Source organism: Pteropus alecto, unplaced genomic scaffold, assembly GCF_000325575.1.
Source record: "Pteropus alecto unplaced genomic scaffold, ASM32557v1 scaffold103, whole genome shotgun sequence".
Lineage (NCBI taxonomy): Eukaryota > Metazoa > Chordata > Mammalia > Chiroptera > Pteropodidae > Pteropus > Pteropus alecto.
The window spans coordinates 11,302,735-11,322,770 of record NW_006436288.1 but is presented as its reverse complement, the minus strand read 5'-3'; the positions used below and the strand labels follow the sequence as shown (position 1 = coordinate 11,322,770).

The 20,036-nt window shown below is 32.1% G+C and overlaps 1 protein-coding gene across 5 annotated transcripts in view; it reads right to left on the bottom strand.

Moving 5' to 3' along the window:
• Positions 1-20,036, bottom strand: part of MRPS35 (mitochondrial ribosomal protein S35) — a 33,306-nt gene that overhangs the window by 8,193 nt on the left and 5,077 nt on the right. For 4 of the 5 annotated variants that reach the window (XM_006912710.3, XM_006912711.3, XM_015590044.2 and 1 more), the window contains exons 4-7: positions 18,448-18,508; positions 14,801-14,940; positions 7,585-7,694; positions 6,067-6,136 (exon numbers count right to left, since the gene is read on the bottom strand). In XM_006912710.3, the coding sequence (XP_006912772.1) occupies positions 6,067-6,136; positions 7,585-7,694; positions 14,801-14,940; positions 18,448-18,508 (381 nt within the window). The remainder of the gene's footprint in view (positions 1-6,066; positions 6,137-7,584; positions 7,695-14,800; positions 14,941-18,447; positions 18,509-20,036) is intronic. The other variant, XM_015590043.2, reaches the window with a different exon arrangement.

The following is a 20,036-nucleotide window of genomic DNA, read 5'->3' as shown; positions in this document are numbered from 1 at the left end:
ACGTCTGTAGAGACTTTCCAAAATAATGTAACTATAACACTTTGCATTTAAATATTTCGAAAAACATATAATAATCAAGTGGAAAACAAACCTGATCTACACATAACCCAAATCATACGTCCATGAAAACTGAGTATCTAAACTGTTACAAAGGTATTTCTTAAAAATTGAGCATAATCACTGATTATTAATAATTTTATTAACAGATAATATATACCAGTAAGCTAAATTATTGCTAGCATCTAACAAGTATGCTGTTTTATATTACTGAAAAGGGAATTTGTTACTTATCACCTTACCACATTGAAAACCTTCTACTTCAAAAGTCTATTTACAGACATCCAAAAGAATAGAACTTTTAGTATTGTTACCTAGCACTGATCTATATACTCTGAAGAACAAAATACACTAAGGTGAGATGCATGCTAATGAGGGCCTTAGGATTAGTTAGACAAAACATACATGGAAAACAGTACATGAAACATGGACTAAGACAAACTGTAGTCAAGTGCCATACTGACTAATACAGAAAATAAAATAGTATAATTTGTTACCTATGCAAAGCAGTAGCTAGACAAAGAATAAGAGGTTCATATATATCTAAGGGGCTAGTATCCAAAATATGTAAAGAACTCATAGAAATCAATAGCAAAAACACGAACACCCCAGCTAAAAAAATGGGCCCAAAATCTGAACAGACATTTTTACAAGGAAGACATACAGAGGTACCTAAAAGTGCTCAACATCACTAACCATCAGAGAAAGGGAAATAAAAACCACAATAAGACATCATCTCACACCTGTCAGAATGACTATTATCCAAAAAACAAGAAACAGTAAGTGTTGATAAGGATGTGGAGAAAAGATAATCCTTGTGCACTGCTGGTGGGAATGTAAACTGGCATAACCACTATGTAAATAGTATGGAGGTTCCTCCAAAAATTAAAAATTAAATATGGTGCAGCAATTCCACTTCTGGGTATTTGAAGAAAGCAAAAACACTAATTCAAAAATATATCTGTACCTCCATGTTCACTGCAGCGTTATTTACAATATCTAAGACATGAAAAAAACCTACGTGTCCATCAATGGGTGAATGAATAAAAAATACATGATATGCATATACATAGTGGAATATTATTCAGCCATAATAAAGAACATCCTGCCATTTTCGACATGGATGGACCTCAAGGGCATTATGCTAAGGGCAATAAGTTAGGAAAATAAATACCATATGATCTCACATGTGGAATCTAAAAAACAAAACAAAACAGAACAAAAAAAATCTGAACTCATAGAAACAGAGAACAGATTAGTGGTTGTCAGGGGCCTGGCAGAGAGGGGTGAGTAAAATGGGTAAGAATGGTCAAAATGTACAAACTGCAAGTTATAAAATAAGTCATGGGGATGTACTATAGTGCATAGTGACTGGAGTCAATAATGTACTGTCTATTTGAAAGTTGCTGAGAGAGTAGATCTTGAAAGTTTTCATCACAAGAAAAAAAAATGAGGGGCTACAGATGTTCACTTGACATATTTTGGTGATCATTTCACAACATATACATACACTGATTCATTATGATGTATATCTGAAACTGTTATATGTCAATTATATCTCGATTTAAAAAAAGAGGTTCAAAGCAGGTATCAAAGTCAGTAAGGATATATAAGAAATATATCCATAGTGAAGAATAAAAAAATAGTAAATTATACAACCTTTATAACACTTTAATATTTACTACTAAACCAACTTGCTTCTACTAGTGTTCCTCAACAGAAGACATAATGTTTTTCCCCTTAGGCATTAACCTCCATATCCAACAACACCTAGTGAATATCAGGCAACCAGTAAACATTTATTTGCCCATCAACCAACTAAAAGTTCATTTTAATGAAAGCACACTTGATATTTGCAATAAGGATGGTTTACTCTTTCATAAATACTAAAACCACTATGAAAGAGGTGTTTTCTCAAAAACAACTAGTAAAATGCTACCTCAGCCCAATGTTGACCTCTGGATACAACTCGGTATCCAAGGTGAGCATTTGAGACAGCACAGAGAAAAAAAAAGAAAGTCAGAGACAGACAGTTGACTCTCATCACAGAACCACTTTTTAAAAAAAGGCCAGATGTGCTATTTGTCTGGAGTCAAGTAAAAGGTAGCATGTAAGAACTCTTTACTGTTATTGGTCTACCATCAATGCTCAGACTCAATCTGGGAGTTCAATTAATGTATTTAATTAGTTGCTTTTCTTTAATAAACACTGTAATATTAGTATATGCATAATTAGTTTATACATAAGTTTATGCACAAAGACATTTCACATTAAAGAGATGTGTCTTGCTGGGATAACCAATATTTTTCTGTAAATAAGCTATACAATCTGTTTGCAATTCGGGTCTGACTTACTTTTCCAGTCTCATTTCCTACCTCTGCCCTGTTAAGTCTTACACACTGGCCACACCAAACTTCTGCCTGCTCTGTAAACCCACAAGGCTTAGAGTCCTTCACCCACGTCTCTTCATTCACCACGTCTTCATTCACACTCCTACTCATCTTCCAAAAGCAGTCGCCACTTCTGTGAAGCTTCCAAGGAGAATTAATACTTGTCTGAGCCTCTCACAATACTATGTTCCTACCTTTATTATCTAGTGAAAAAGACTAGAGTTGACCCTTAAACAACGTGGGGGTTAGGGGCACAACCCCCTGCAGGGAAAATCCGCAGGTAACTTTTGATTCTACATATATTATAACCATCGATTCCTTCCAGAAGTAAAAGTACTCAAAGGCAGAGGCTCATTTATTTTGATAGCCTACAAATACTTATTGTTGTACCATGTACACAAAAACAAAATCATTGTTGAATGCAAGAAAGAGTAAATAAAATAACAAACACAGTTCAAGAGTTCTCTAATATAACCTGGTAATGAACATGCACAATCACAATGAACCTATAAACCAAACATTAAATGGCTCTGCAAAAGGATTCATTTTTTTGTCAGAAATACTTGCAACAAGGTCCCCTTTAAAAATTAATTCTTTTAGTGAGTGTGAAGCTATCCAACTTAGATTATTTTGTTATATGACTTTTCAGAACCACTTTATTATAAAGCTAGATATATTTTTCACTAGCATCAAGACTATCATAAAAGCTAGATAAAAATAGCCAAAAATTCAAATTTAAAAAAGCAACCATTAGTAATTGAATATCAAAACTATCCAAGAACCCTTGGACTTAATATCAGATCTCTGTTTTCTAAAGCAAGCGCTTTTTTCTTTCTTCCAGGGTCAGTGTTTTAGTCTATCTTTCGTGCAAGTTACTTTCCAAAATGTTTCATCCAATCATTTCTTAACTAAATCATTTGTGGAAGGTTTAAAGAATACCATGGAACAAAGCTATTTAGGAAGTTTTGTTATTGTGTTATGTTAGAATGTGAGCAGGATACATGTTCTAAAAATTTAAATACAACAGGGCACAGGTCAGACTACCTGAATAAAGTCTCTGTCAAATGAAATGTGAGCTGTATACAGAAATAGTGAATAAATGAATTTAAAATTCTAAGATTAATCTTTCATTTGCATATTAACAACAATATGGACAGCTACCATATACTGAGAGCTAACTATCTGCCAGATATTTCATGTAAATTCTTCTCAATCCATCCAAAAACTGAGCATTAGAGGTTAAATGGCCAAGGATACACACGTAACATTAATAGGATTCAAATCCAAGTCTGTACAGATTTAAAGATTAAAACTTAATTCACTCTTATGCTAATAATGTATAATACTGGAATATTAAAACAAATTTCAAGTCTCTTTGCTTCTTTGAACTGCTAAAGTATAAATGGTCTGATGTAGATCTTTTTACCTTCTTAGGACTGCAATAATCATTCTTTGAAGCCTTACTAGCCTCTCTGCTTGAAGTTTATGCTTTGTGAAATCTGTTTTTTTAAAGTCTACTTTGATACTTCTACAGTTAAATTGTTTTGAAGAGCACACAACAGTGAATTCCTTAGACTGAACACCTTTTCAGAGACGTTTCAGTACTGTGTGCTACATAAAACTACTACTTTCTTCTCAACACTACTTACTACTTACATATTAAATGCTCTGAAACTAGCTTAAAAAATAAAGAAATGGTTTTAAAGGGGGCTGTCTAAATATTTAATTAAATACCAAGAGTAACATCAATTTCAAGCATGAATTTCATGCTGGTAAAAGAAAAAAGGAATTTCAATTCAATAAAAATTCTGTTCCACCAGCTCTGCAAAATTTCACGGCTCATTTGCCGTTAAAGCTTCTTCACTGATGGTACTTGTTTAGAAAGAATCAAGAGCCAAGTTTAATATAGGAATTCTTTAATTATATCTGTTTACAACAGAAGTATGTGGCTACTTATTCTGGCATCAAAGTAATTAGCATTAAAGATCAAAGGCTTTTTGCATGAATCCAGAATACAAACTTGTTTGGATTCTATGTAACAGAACCACAAAAAACATCCAGTTAAGTCAACTTTCACTGAATTTATTTATGCCTGTCATTTTCTTAGGAGTAAATTCATTTAACAGGCTGCTGGTAAAATAAGTCTCAAAACTAATTGGCTTTTATTGTTTGGTATTAACTCTTTAAGGGTAGCCATAGAGCTGTAGTTAATTCAGCCATGTTGCTGGTCATTACCTTAAGCCAAAGGCATTTATAAAATCAATTGACAGAAAGGAGAGATTAACTGCTACTATGATATTGCTCCTGAAGGCAGGAACTAGAAAATCCAGATGAATTATAATAATTAGACTACCTCAAAAGAAGAGAAAAGCTACCTGCTACTTTTTCTTCTTTACAAACCTAGTGACGAAATTTTGTTTTCCACTCATCCTCCTGTGCTGTAACTGTTTTAATATCAATGAAATGATGTGAGCAGGTTTAGAGAATGGCTTCATGTGTTCACGGAATTACAATAGTTCACGGGGAGAAGGTTCCAAAGGACATCTAATGCAACTTACCTATCCAAGGAATATGTTCCTTTCACCACAGCCCCAACTAAGTAGTCAAGAGAACATTTTCTACTTATTAGAGTAGGCCACTCCATCTTTAGATGACGCTCTTACAAAGTTTTTACTCAGTGAATTGAAATCCATTTCACTATTGCTCCTACTTTGTTGTATCCCTAAAAGTCATGAAAAACAAATCTCATCCCTCTTTCATATGCAGCCCTTTGAACACCTAAAGAAAGTGACTCGTTCTCCAGCTATCTCCATTCAATCAAATGCTCCTAATATGAAATGCTATTGAAGCCCATGTCTGTTGGGCAAGCTACAAAAAACTTAATTTGTATGCATATATAAAATTATTTTAATTGTTAAAAATAATATTTACAACAATATTTACAACTAACTAAACATGTTAGTTACCAACTTTAAATCAAATGAGTTGATGCTAAAGCAGAGCAAAATCTTCCTTATAAATGTACATGCTTATACTAAAACTCAATAAAGTCAGTCAGACACAAGACTATTTTTAATACTATTTAAATAATTAATTGCCCTTAATTGTCTCTAATGTATACCAGTGAAATGTTTACATGAAAGGCTATATGTTAACTAAAAATTTTAATAAAATTTTAATAAAAATTTAAAATACCTTGTATAAAGTTCTGGAGCTTTGTTCTGCAGTTTATTTGCAAGGTGAATTATAAATTCTCAAGTTATACAGATAATGATTATCCTTCATAACTTTGGCCAACTTTCAGCCAAAGTCAAAAAGACAAACAAAAAAAAGTTTAAAGTTCTGAATTTTCCAACCAAAGTCAGAAACTCTGAATTTTAAGGGTATTTTAGTCATGTTATTTCTATAAGATCCTGAGATGAACTGCATAATCTATTTCAAGATCTTCACTTTCAATGTCAGTAGAAGCTATCTATAACATTTCATATATCCTTGGTATAGCTAGTGGTTCATTAAACACACGATTGAGTGTTTGATAGACACAGACTACTTTGAAAGATTAAAATATCATCTAAATTACACTGACAAAAAGATTAATCATTCACACACAGTCACTTACCCAAGACTCATGGTATAAAACTGTTAGCAGATACATTGCATAATCATAATTCTGTCTCTTTAGAGGGCACCTTCAAAAGAGAGAGAAGTCAAAATTCTAAAACTTCAGTATACAGATTTACAAAATATACAAATATTAAATACAAAGGATAACTTATATTCAAGTATTCCCTATCTGCTTTAGGAAAATTTTGTTCTTAGAATAAGACTAATCTATGTAGTCCAAGACTTAAGATTGAAAACTTTGAGACAGACTGATGATAGATGCTAATCTAAATGTCCATCTTGATTTGCCCAGAGCCAATTCTTTAAAAATGAGCTCCACTATATGATACGTTGCTGCTGTTGTATTTTAAATAGAACTAATTATCTAATATTAGGTAAAACTTGTACATAAACATGAGATGGTATATTTAGTTTTTAGGTTAACAAAATAATATAGAAAAGGAAGGAATTATAATTTCTTTAAATGTACAATAAAACCATGACTTTGTTTATACTTAAGTTTAACCGTTCTCTACTTATCTAAGTAGTTGTTACCATAAAACATACACACACTGACATTTGTAAACTTAGGGGGAAAAAGCTACATTACAATTAGACAACTGCAAACAATAACATTTTAAAGGTATTTTTTAAGTTGCACAAACTGAAACACAATATTTCACATTTTCTAAAGATAGCAAAAAGAATATTACTAATATATTTCAAGTCTATTTTCCCCTCAGACAGTAATAATCTGAAATCATGGTTCTCAAGCTCTTTCCACCTCTATGCTATTGCCTTCTCACATTTCATGCTCCTTCTTCCCACCACTAAACAGGATATAAAACCTAGTTGACATCAATACCTCCAAATTCTTTGAAACTGTGATAGGGAGGGAGAGAGGATATCTGCTCACTTGCTTTTTTTCTAAAGGCAGGTCTTTTATATTTTGACATAATTTAGAAATGACCAAAGTACAATTCTGGAACTAAAATAATCATTTAGGAAAAACATACCAATAATGTTTCTTTACCTCAAATGACCTAATTTATAAATTCACATAAATTTAATACTGCACTTATGAACTTCTTTGCTAGCACTAAAATTCTTATTTACGAAAGTACCTTAGTAAATTAAATTTCCATGTTTAAGAATTTTCATTGTGAATTATTAGATTTTTATGTACTTTGACTTTGTAAAAACCTTTTTAAGCATTAATCGCTAGTAAATCATACTTTTGTTTTCTTTGAACATCTTCCTGGAGTTTTATTATATATATTAAAATCAAGGTTAAAAAGAACAATAATTTAACTCATCAAGGCAAGCTTCTCCATATATATAAAGATCACAGCAACAGTGGGCTAGTGTGAGGATATTAAAAATATAAATCAGACAACTTCTCTGACCTATTAAGTTAATATAAGTTGACATAAAAAGCAATCCTTATTTGCAACGTCATTTCTTAAAAACGGACTACAAGGGGACTAGAGGACAATAAAGATTGTGACCAATCTGCTGAACTTTTCTTTATTACCTATCTGTCTTGATAGTAAGCACATCTGTGGTCTTGCAGTATCGCTCTCCTACAAGTTTAATAAGTTTCTTCTTTGCATGATCATCTAAATTCAAACTGGAAAGTTTAACCTTAAAATCAGAAGAAAAAAAATCTTTGAAAAAAAATTATTTTATATACATTTTAATGAAAAAACAGTAGCAATATGATTTAAATTAACATTAAAATGAGCAAAAGGAAACCTTTTCAAACTCCTTTCTATAGAGAGTTAGCAACTGGTATGCATTATGAGGCCTGATCTTTTACTCATGGAAAAAAAAAGGGAGAGGGAGCAAACTGCTTAGAGTTCTTTCTTTAAAAGTTCTGGGCATTAGTACTTTTCCTGAAAAAAAAATCAATGACATATTTCTGAAAAAAATGAAATTAGGGTGCTTATGAGTTGCACTAATAGAATTAAACTCAATTAGTATTAGTAAAGTTGGAATATACGAATAAATAGATAAAACGTAAGGACTCTAAGAAATTTCTGCTATACAATTATGAGACCCATTTCATTTCAACTAGCTTAGGGGCATTTATTTTAAAAGATACAGAACTCTCATGGAGGCTGGAATACACCATTAAAGAATCAAAAACATTTGAAATAATTTAGCTCAACATTTCTCAAAATGTTAATACTAATCCTACAGGCTGCTAAGAATTATTTCTTTAAAAAGGCTACTTCTGTTGAATACAGTCAGGAAATGTTGAGTTAAATTGGGTTCTTTACGAGAGAATTTCTTAGAGGTGGTAATATGTTAATGAGTGTTCTGAAATTTCAAGATTCAGGGATGTTATGTAATGATTCCCAAATTTATTTGACCTCAGATTTCATATTTCAAGGGACAGTTCATTGACTTAATCTTTCTTAAAACATATTTTGGAAAATGCTGGACTAAATGAACACACTTTTTAATTTACAATTAGGACCACTGAGGGTATCACCTAAAGATAAATAGGCTTAACAAAGAACGATGTTAGACACTAGAGTATAGTTAAATAAGGTAAACTACATACTATTTTTCATGGAGGAAATTAAGAATAAGAGTTATAACTGTATGAAGAAAAAAAAAGCGTAAGATTTTACAATCTCATCCATTTCTTCTAACTTCAATAACCTTGCACTTCCCTCAACATACCATAAGAACTTACTTATTTTTCCATTTTTCCCACTAGACTACAAACTCCTGAAGATAAGAAAGAAGTCCTGTTCTTGACAATGGTCTAGCACTTAAAAAGCATGCAGCATATATTTTCTGAATGAATACACAGATGAGAACAAAGGAGGATATATTGTTTTTTAAGCACTATGTTTATTTGCAGTAGAAAACATAGAAAACAAATACATATAAACACACTCTTAAAATATATAAGTGGTAAGAACACTGACTATTAAAAATCAATCCAATAGAATGGTCGTATGTTGAAGACGCTGTGAATTACCACAATTCCCTCGAAAAAAATAATGTATCAATAACCAGGCTGTCAGCTTGATGGATAAAATAAGCGATTTTACGATAACTCTAATTATTAACAATGTGGGGAATTATTTATAAGAAAATCATTAAATGTACCTACATGATTATTAATTATGAAAACATGCAAATTTTCATAATTATGAAAAGATATAGCAGAGAAAAAGAAATGAATAGTTTTTACATTAGGATAGTGAGAATGTAGAGATTTTTCCTTTTAAAATTCCCATCAATGAAATCGTTTCACAAATTTTAAAATTTAGCATTTAAAAAATCTGTGTTCAAGCTTTTTGTGTAAGTATTAGTTAAAAAAAAAGAGGCAGCAATGTTGATCATTACTGTAACAACTGTTTTAAAATTCATGTTCACACTAACATTTTAGTGTTCAAAAATTATGGTTTATGCCAGAAGCTTATAAATATTTCAGACACAGCTGTGTGGTGCACTCACGCCACCTGCTAGCACTCAAAGGCACTGCAAAACTGTAGTCTTCACTATATTTGGAATGTTCTGACTTAAAATACAAGACTACATGGAGTACAAAAACTAATTCTGAGAGGGTCCTAGAAGGCACTTCAAAAAGGTGGGCAGTCATCCTCCAGGACAGATGAATCAAAAGTATATCAGTGAGCACTCCCTGGAGAAATGGCTGATTCTAGGACTGCGACAAGGAATATATAAGATAAGCCTGGTGCATTTTGTGGTGCCAAAAAATAAGTATTTAAAAAACTAATAATAGGGGATGGCAAAGGAACAGAGGAGCCAACTGAAAGAGTTCCCATGGCCAAAGCCAGGACAATTTGAGCAACAAAATAAATATTATTGTATTATAACCCAAAGGATAAAATATCCATGAGTCTATACTAATATAAATAACTGAATAAATAAGTGGAAAGCAGAAATCTCCCACACAGAAAAATTCCAAGTAATTTATGTGACATTTATCCTTCAAGAACGTAGAGCATTAACTCCCAACCTTTTATGTGTCAGCTGTGCATAGTGACTTCCTTCTAAAGAGTACAGTATGGAAAGGAAGAAAAAAAGAGTAACTTTATAGTGGAAAAAACTGGCAAATACTACCTCAGTCAGATGACCTAGGCTACATCATCAGTGATAAGTCATGTTAGGAGCCTCTATACCTTTGCTATGATGTGATGAGTATGGCACTTTATTTCTGAGGTTTTCCTCCCCCAAATACATACTAGTCTAGCCATGAGAAAAACAATAACAAATCTAAATTGAAGGACACTCCACAAAATATATAACTAGTACTTCTCAAAGGTGTCAAAGTCATCAAAAACAAGAAAATTCTGAGAAACCATTACAGCCAACAAGAGCCTAAGGAGACACGATGACTAAATGCAATTTAGTACACTGGATAAAATTCTGAACAGAAAAGGAACATCAGGTAAAAAGTAAAGAAATCCAAATATAGTATAGACTTTAATTAATAATGTTATCAAAATTGTAACAAATTTACCACAGTAATATAAGATGTTAACAACAGGAGAAATTTGGTATGAATTATTCTTGAAGCTTTTCTGTCAATCTAAAACTATTTGAAAATAAAAAGTTTAATAAAAAAAAAGTGTATTGGGTAACTGCTCCATGACTGTTGTGTGAAAATGATGTGTTATGTATATCAAGACTTCCTTAGCAAAGGAAACTAACAGTGGATTCAAATACTAATTTAGAAGTTACTAGGGCAGACACCTGAAACTGCAATGGCATATGGCAAGCCCCCTGGTGAGTGAGAGTAGGGACTGGATGTTTTCCCAAAGCAACATGATAAGGACAAATTACCCTACATAAAATACTAACAAAGCAAATCGTGATAGAATAAAAGAATGATATATCATAAATTAATCAGGGTTCAGATATGGTTCAGTAATTAAAAATCTATTAATATAATTCATTACTTCAATAACTCAAAAGAGATCATTTCGAAATGCTAGTAAATGAGAAATAGGATATATCATTAACATAATGGAGACTATTATCTCAAATTGAATCCAATCTCATATTTAGAGGCTAATGAGACACACACACCCATTAAAGTGTGGAACAGCGTAAGTGACTACATAAACATTATTTTAGAAATTTTATCTAATGCAAAAGACGAAAAGAAAAATCAGGCTATAGATATTAAAAAAGGAGAATTGAAAATACTATTAGTTATCATTTATTTCCTGAGAAATCTCCAAAAAAATCAACTGAAAAGTCCTAGCATCCAGATTTTGGTCTCTAAACACCAATGTTCACTAAAAGGTATCTGAGCTCTGTGGAAAAAATTTCCAGGTCTAGGAAAATAAATACATAAAGTGAGCCTGGGCCATCTTGTTGGGCCAGAATGCAAAGAAATTTTCCAATGCTAATGGGATTGTAAAAAATGATACAGAAACCAATTTAGAACAGTTCCCACGAGCCAAAGCTAGGACACACTTTGAACATCAAAAAGAATAATGATTTTAGTTGATCAAAGCTTATTGAATATATCCACCTACAGATTACCTGTTCAAGGAAAAAGCAAAAACCAATATGTAACTTCACAATGGAAAGATCAGGTTGTTATCCTCATAATGAAGTGATCAATCTCAGCATACTAAGAATGAGACAACCAAACTTTATGTGCCTTCTCATGTCATGCAATATAAAATACATAGCAACATCAAGTGTATCTATCAAAATCTTTTACTGTAATCTATTCGGTTCCTTAAATCTTAACTTCCAGTTTATACAAAATACAGGAGAAATAAGGTAAAAGATAGAGAAATAAGGTAAATGACATCAGGATGCATTCGAATTCAGAATGTCGGAATTGCTACAGGATAAAATACTTGTCTCTTTAGCAAGTCTACGTCCCTGGGAGAGTAGGAAGAAGGAAAGAGAAGTATTAAGGTCCTTTGCTGTTCTAGATTTCAAAGGACATAAGAAACATTACGAGCAAATGCAATTGTCTTTGACTAATTTCTGGTTTAAACAAAAGCTACTTTAAAAATTTTGGTGAGACGATTCAGGAAATTTGAATATGAAATAGGTATTTTATATCATATTAAGGAATAATACAGGAAAATCTTTTTAATTTTTAAAGATAACAGCCTGAAGTATTTTAGTGTGAAATTTAGATTAGTAATTTATAAGTAAACTCGTAAACCAAAAACACACAGATACATACACACACATGTGTATGAGCACATGAAGCACTCTATATTTTACATTTGTCAACAAAGTGCCATGTGTGTTTATCATACTACTCTATTTCTCCATATATTTGAAATTTTCACAGTAAAAGGTTAAAAAACAATTTGGTAAATTAGTCAAGTAAAAAGTTAAAAAATAACTGTATCATTTTCGACCAGGGTGCCAAGATAATTCAAGGGGGAAAGAACAGTCTTTTCAACAAATAATGCTGAGACAGATAAATATCCCCATACAAAAGAAAAAAGTTGGACCCCTACCTTACACTATGTACAAAAATTAACTAAAAGTGGACCACAGACCTAAATGTAAGAGACAAAACTCTAAAACTCTTAGAAGAAAACATGGGAATAAAGCTTCATGACTTTAAATTCCACAATGTTTTTTTACATATGGCACCAAAAGAATAAGCCCCCAAAATACATTAGACTTCATCAAAACTAAAACTTTTGTGCTTAAAAAGACACCATCAAGAAAGTGAGATGATAACCCACAGAATGTGAGAAAATATCTGCAAGTTATATATCTGAGAAGGGACAGGTATCCAGAATATGCATTAAAAAAAAACAGCATCGAACAATGAGAACAAAAATTACTCAATTAAAAAATGGGCAAAAGATTTAATGAAACAGACATTTCACCAAAGAAAATATACAAATGGTTAAGAAGCACTTGAAAAAGTGCTCAACATCATTAATCATTAGGGAAATGTAAACCAAAATCACAATGAGATACCATTTCACACCCACTGGAATAGCGAAAACTAAAGAGACCGACAGTAATCCCCTCGGTGAGGATGTTAAGAAAAATAGAACCCTCAAACATTTTTGGTGAAACTTTAAAGTAGTGCAGCCAACTCAGAAGCTAAGCAGGGTCAGGCCTGGTTAGTATTTGGATGGGAGACCACCTAGGAAGACCAGGTGCTATAGGCGTAAAAAATAAAAAATAAGGGATTGTAAACTGACAAGGTCCTTGCAATCTGTGAGGTCAACCAAGGCTTGCCTCCCCTAAAAAAAAATAAAAAAATAAAGTAGTGCAGCCATTTTATAATACAGTTTGGCAGTTCTTCAAAATGTTAAACATGAAGTTACAATATGAACCAGCAATTCCACTGCTAGATATATATCCAATAGAATTGAAAACGTTATGTCCACACAAAAACATGTTCATAGAAACATTATTCATAATAGCCAAAGAGTGAGAACAACCCAAATGTTTACCAACTGATGAATGAATAAATAAAATATGGTATATTCATAAAATGGAATATTACTTGGCAATAAAAAAATGAACAGGTATGTGCTACAACAGATGAAACAATGAAAGCATTATATTAAGTAAGAGTATTCACATTGTATAATTCATTTATATGAAATATCAAGAATAGGCAAATCCGCAGAGACAGAAAGTAGATCAGTAATTGACAGGGGCTTAGGGGTGGGGAAAAGGGGGAACAATGGGATGTGACTGATAATGGGTACAGTGATAAAAATTTCTGGAGTTAGGCAGTGGTGTCAGTTGCACAACTCTGAATATACTAAAAACCACTGAGTTATGTGCTTGAAAAGGGTGAATTCTTAGTATATAAATTATATCTCAATAAAGCTGTTATTAAAAAGAAAAACTAAGTTACAGGAAATCAAATACCATCAAAATGGGCAAAAGACTAAAAAAAAGCATTTTATAAAGGAATCAATTCTCACCCTCATGAGGATTAAAAGACACAAATTTTGAAAATAAGATATATTTTTTACCTATCAAATTGATAGGTAATAATAATATCTAGGTTGGTGAGGGTACAGAAAAACAGGATTTTTCATAATTGGCTGGTGTATTTTTTATATTTCCTGCAGGAATTTATGACATATAGTCAAAAAACTTAAAAAAGATCTATATCCTTTGATATGACAGTTCTCCTTTTAGGAAATTATCCTAGGAATATAATTAGGGTTAGACATAATTACTAATTACTAAGGATATTCATTACATTTTCTAATAAAGAAAACTGTTAGAAAGACTAAAGATCTCATAATATGTATAATTAAAATAAATTGTGGAAGATCTATGATATGGAATTGTTTTTATCTCTCCACTTTAGTGTCAGAAAAAGGACCATTTCTGACTGACCAACATTGTACCCCAGCCTCAAACACTGTCTTGGTACACAAAAGACCTTTGTTTACACGCTGTTCTATGCACCCATTATAAATAATATTAAAGAATATTTAATATTGTAGGAAAATTTTTAATTCATATTACCAAAAAGAAAAAGTACAAATAACTAATCAAATGATAGTGTCATCCCATTAACATACTCAAGGCTGACTGCATCTATATTAAATTGAGCTCCTGTAGTCAACAGTGGTCATTCATGAGTAGTAGAATTATAGGCAATTTCATTTTATACTTTAAAACACTTTTATATCATCCAAATTTCCTATGATAAATATTTCAGTTCTCTAATAATACATACTAAATGCTATTTTAAAATGATGGATTATAGTAATTTTTTTTTTATCTCTTACCCTTAAGGTGACTACTCGTGCTTTGGGGTTTCGAATAGATGGTCCTGATGAAACATAATCAGCTGTGTCAATCTCAATTGGAAAATGCTTCTCGCATTTCTCATCACTGTCTAGTGCAGCTGGCCACTCAGTGCAAAAATCTGAGAATTAAAAAAACATTATCTCGATTACAGTTTTGCAAGTAAATTCTCATTGTAATGTATGCTACCTGACAAAACCAAATTATTGAGAGAGGTCACTCTCAGGTAACATGAAATGAAAGAATAGATTTTATTCTGTACTTTATAGATCATCAACTCTTGTCCCTTTTCTTTTTAGGTGAATCCTACTAAGGGAATGATTTGAGCAGTTCAGGTTTGGTGGGGAGGAGTAAATTCAGTTAAAAGGGAACTGTGACTTGACAGAAGTTTATTATGGCTTTGTATATACCTGTTACGGGACAGTTAATTCCTCCTCACTAACTAAGAGCAAACAGTTTATGACATTCCGAGCTCATCATTGTTTTTGAAAAGGCAACAGATAATATCAATTCACTACCAAATAAAGGTTACTAAAGATTAGCTGAAGGGAATTGAAAGAAGCTCTAGAAAAACTCTAAGAGAAAACTGAGACATGGTCAACATTCTTTCAGAAGCTAAGTTGAATGAGGCCTCAAATTGAAACAGGTACAATGGCCTAGGTCATCCTTAAATGGATCCTGATAGTAACTCATGTTTCTCCTATATGACTTCTGAGCCACTGGGGCTAAACGGAAAGAGGAACAGACTTCACCTCATATTCAGGCAAGATAGCCAGCCTAGAGAGGAGGTGGGATCAGGTCTGAGGCCTGGGCCACAGTAGGAAGAAGTTCTAAGCACTGAGAACATGACTCACTGTCTATCTCCATAGCACAGAGGTGTAAACTCAGATGACATCTGGGAGGTGGTGTGGCATGGGGGACTTAGAAGGAAAAGAGCTCCCAGCCTTCCACAGTTAGCTGATTTCCTTTTGCCCTATTTCTGTCAAGTTAGTGTGGTACAGGGCTCTGAGCTTGAGATGAAAACTTCTGGCACTATCAGGCTCCTGCCAATGGAAATCTCCTTTCTTAAATAGCATCCTTCTAAGAATAGCTAAAAGTGATTAGTTTCTTAGGTCAAACACATTAGATCTCATGAAGCTGTGCTTTCCCCAAAACAGTAGCGCTGTAGGAGAGGCTGGTCATAATCACAAGTAGACATGGGAGTTCTAAGACCTAGGGGGCAGTGAAAGGTACTCTGCCAATAACATTTCCCCCCAGCTTACAATTTTCTTATAGTACTTACTATATTTAACTCCCATTTGGGCTTTAACACCAGAGTCAGTAGCTCTGCGTTACAAAGACTTTCTAAGATCTGGGACTAACTATATGTTAGCAAATTAAGTGCACACACAATTGTTCACACAATTCCCTCAACACTCTGTTTAAGAGATCAATACTCAAGACACTTTGAAGGGAAAGAAATATCTTTGCAATTAAGAACATCTCACCATATAAATAAAATGAACAGAGCAAGATTATTGAGGTAATTTCATTCCTATCATGGACTAACTCCAATATCTTGCCATATAAGATGCAACAGTGCCAACCAAGCACTTTATAAGAGAAACTAGTTTGGGGAATTTTATGAGTTCCTGGGTTTGTACTAAATTTTTTTTTCTCTTAACTTTAAGCAAGTCATTTCAATCACCAGATGATAATTACAGTTTTTATATTAAATGACCTAATTAAATGTTTAAAAAAATACAGCCAACTGGAAAGTACCTAATGGACCTCTATTAGGCTTTATTCATCTTATAGGTAGAGCAATGACTAGACTTCAGAAGACCTTGGTTTTTACTTAACTTTGCCACTGATTATTAAAATTTTGGTAAATTACCTAACTTTCCAGTACTTCAGATTTTCCATTTGCAAGTTAGATATAAAATCTAAACTGACCTACTTTAAAAGAAAACTGAGAAGAAATATCTGAAAAGCCTTTGAATTATTTGGAAGATACAATCTAAATCCAGAAGCTGGCAGAAGTATAAAGGCAATATTAAGAAAAGATTAAAATGCTCCCTTAAACACTGTAAAATATGCTATTTTTCTGAATGTGCTATATGAAAGCCTTTCATTTAAAAATTATGAAGTATTTTAGAAATATCTCATTACAATGGCCAGTTTCTACATTACAAATACACATTTAAAAACAATGTTTATAAAGGGAAAAAATGCAATTTATCAGTGTCAAAGGATCAAAATGTGATACATAGTTTGTGCCAAATGGAGCACAAATTTGTAGCAGTGATTAGTGACAGTCTAACACCAGGTACTGATGAATATAGAAACCTAAAGAAATAGAAAAACATGCCAATGTTCCAAAACAGAAGAGCACATATATAAAAGGAGAAAAAAATTTTCCTTCCCTCATTTCAAGAGTAAGCTAATTATTTCTACTTTTTAAGATTCTTTCATATCTTCTTCCTTATATTTCTGAATAGAAGGCCCTCCCAAAAGCTAAAATTTCATCACAATCATGTTCACTATCCTTATTTCTCCTTCTAGCATAATTAAGCTACCTGTGAACTGTTTCTAGATTTCTTTTTCTTTCCTGAAAAGTTTTAACAAGTATACTGCACATTTACATATCTTTAAGTCAGCATTAATTTCAGACTTCATCAAAAGGTACTAACTCTTGAATTAAATTTACACATTCAATAACTAACAGCTGTGAATCTAAAACAATTCAAATTTGCTTATTCTATAGGCCAATGAAAATGAGACCAGAAATTAGAACACATACATATTATGAAAACACATAAAACCATGAACAAAAAAATATTTTTTGCCTTTACTTCTATGCACATGGAAGGAAAAATAGTAGGATGAGTGAAATCCATGTTTACATCTAGAAATCAACAGCTATTGTTCAAAATCAATAAATTCAGAACTGAAGTATAATCATATTCAAGTGATTACATAAACATAAAATAAATATACTCCCTGGGAGTTATTACCAGCCCTAAATAATGATTAAAAGAGAACACTTCTAGCTAGAATGAGGGGCCAGGGAAGGAAAGGAGAAGCATGAGACTGTTGCCTCTCATCACCACCTCTTCTATTATTTGATGTTACCACATGTACATATCGCTCAATTTTCTTTAAAATTTTAAGCAATTTCTTTGAGATAACTCTTCTCTGCAAAGTATACCATTATTGACCCCACTGACTACTCAGTTACTCGGTATGCTTCTATACTATCTTCAGTTTAAATTATATTGATTTGCACCTATTGGAAATACTCTGAAATATTTCAGTCTTTTTATTTATGTGCTTTCTATAATTTATCAATAAATCCCTAACCTACCTAAGTAAAGATTATGATTTCTGATTCTATTTATTATTCAAAGCCCCTTGCAGAGTAATCTGTAAAAAAAGAAACTGAAGTCCCCTACCGTTATTGTATTGCCATCTATTTTTTTCTTTAGTTCTGTTAATATTGCTTTATATATTTAGGTGCTTCCACGTTAGGTGCATAAATATTTACAAATGTTATATCCTCTTGGTAGATCAACCATTTTATCATTAAAAATAAGATTCTTAAGTTCAAAATCAATATTAAGTTCATGTAAAGAAAACAACTACTTACCTCTAAGAGCTTCACAGTGCTTTTTAATTGCTACAGGAGTCAAATGCAGAAAATTGGGGATCTAAAACAGCGAAATTTAAAGGATAAATTATCCAAATGTCTTAAAAACATGAAAAAAATAATTTTCTCATAAAACTAAATCAGAGGCTCAACAAACCTTATAATACATAAAATTGAGTAATTTTTACAATATCAGTTTTAGGTGTTATGATCTTAAGAAACAAATTTCTTGAAACATATATTCAGTACCAAAACAGTGATGTTCGAAAAAATAAACATATTTTTTAAGTATTCTTCCTGCCATGAATCTAGAGGTATGTATATTTCCCATATAAAACTGAAAACACTTAAGGACCCAGATCATTGTTTAATTATCCTAATTCCCTTGGAATACACAGCATGGTAATACATTTCTACCTGGTACTTAGTAGATACTTTACAACTAAATGGATGAATACATGCAGCTAGCGAATCTTAACTGAATGGTTTAGAGAATATATTTATGATGATAGATTAAGAGGCTGCCTAATCTTTCACAAGGCCAATGGAAGTTTAGGAAAGGTCAGAGATTTGAATCTTTCAAATAAATAATTAACATTTGCTAGTATATTTCTTGAATAATGTTCAGCATCTGAAGGGAAAATTTAGTTAAACTCGTTTGGAAAGAAAAGTTGAGCAAGCAGAAAGTTACTCTAAACATTATGACTGAAATCTTAAGTGTTGATCAGAAAGAGTTTATTTTAATTAAGAGAAAATAGGCAATGAAAATTGGGATTATGGGGTGGGTGGCTTCATTCTCCTGTACTTTTATTTTTGAAACAAAAATATAATCTTAAAATTATAAAAGGAAAAAATAATAGGTAATCCTTACACACATTTATATAGGTACTGTCCTAAACATTTTGCATATATTTGCTCAGTTAATAAGCTTATCCAACAATATTCTCTAGGAATAGACCACATCATTGGACTAAGCACACAGGTGATTCTTAAAAGAGATGGTGTGCATTAAATGTTTGGATTTTTATGTTTATTAAAATACTATTCACAACCATAAGCATTATTATAAATAAAATGCTACTCTCTCTCACCCAGTAAAATTTTACAAAGACCTTTTCTTTAAACTAAATTCACTTCTTCTCTTTCATTTGGAAAAAAGTTAGTTTCCTCAATGTTTGTTTTCTTATATCTCTTGAAATGTTCTCATTTCCAAATTTCATTTTCCCATCTCCAGAAGCAACCTCTTCTCCATGTTACCATTTCATTTTTCAGTATTACCTTTCAGCAAATTTTTGTTTTTCAAGAAAATTCTCATTTAATGAAAAATATAGTTCATTGATGATAATCCCACTGTATGCAACAGGAAACCCTTTAATATATGCATTCCCAGGCTAAGCATATTTATATTTTCTTTATAAACCTATAGTTCGTAAATCATTATAGATGCTACAAACTGAGGCATTTAATATGACCTATTTTGTTTCAAGACAACAATATTATTCTACCTTTCTGGACAGAAAGTTTTAAAATCTCTCTTTAAAAAAATGAAACCTTGATTCCCCACAATTCTTGATCTCAAATTAGAATAT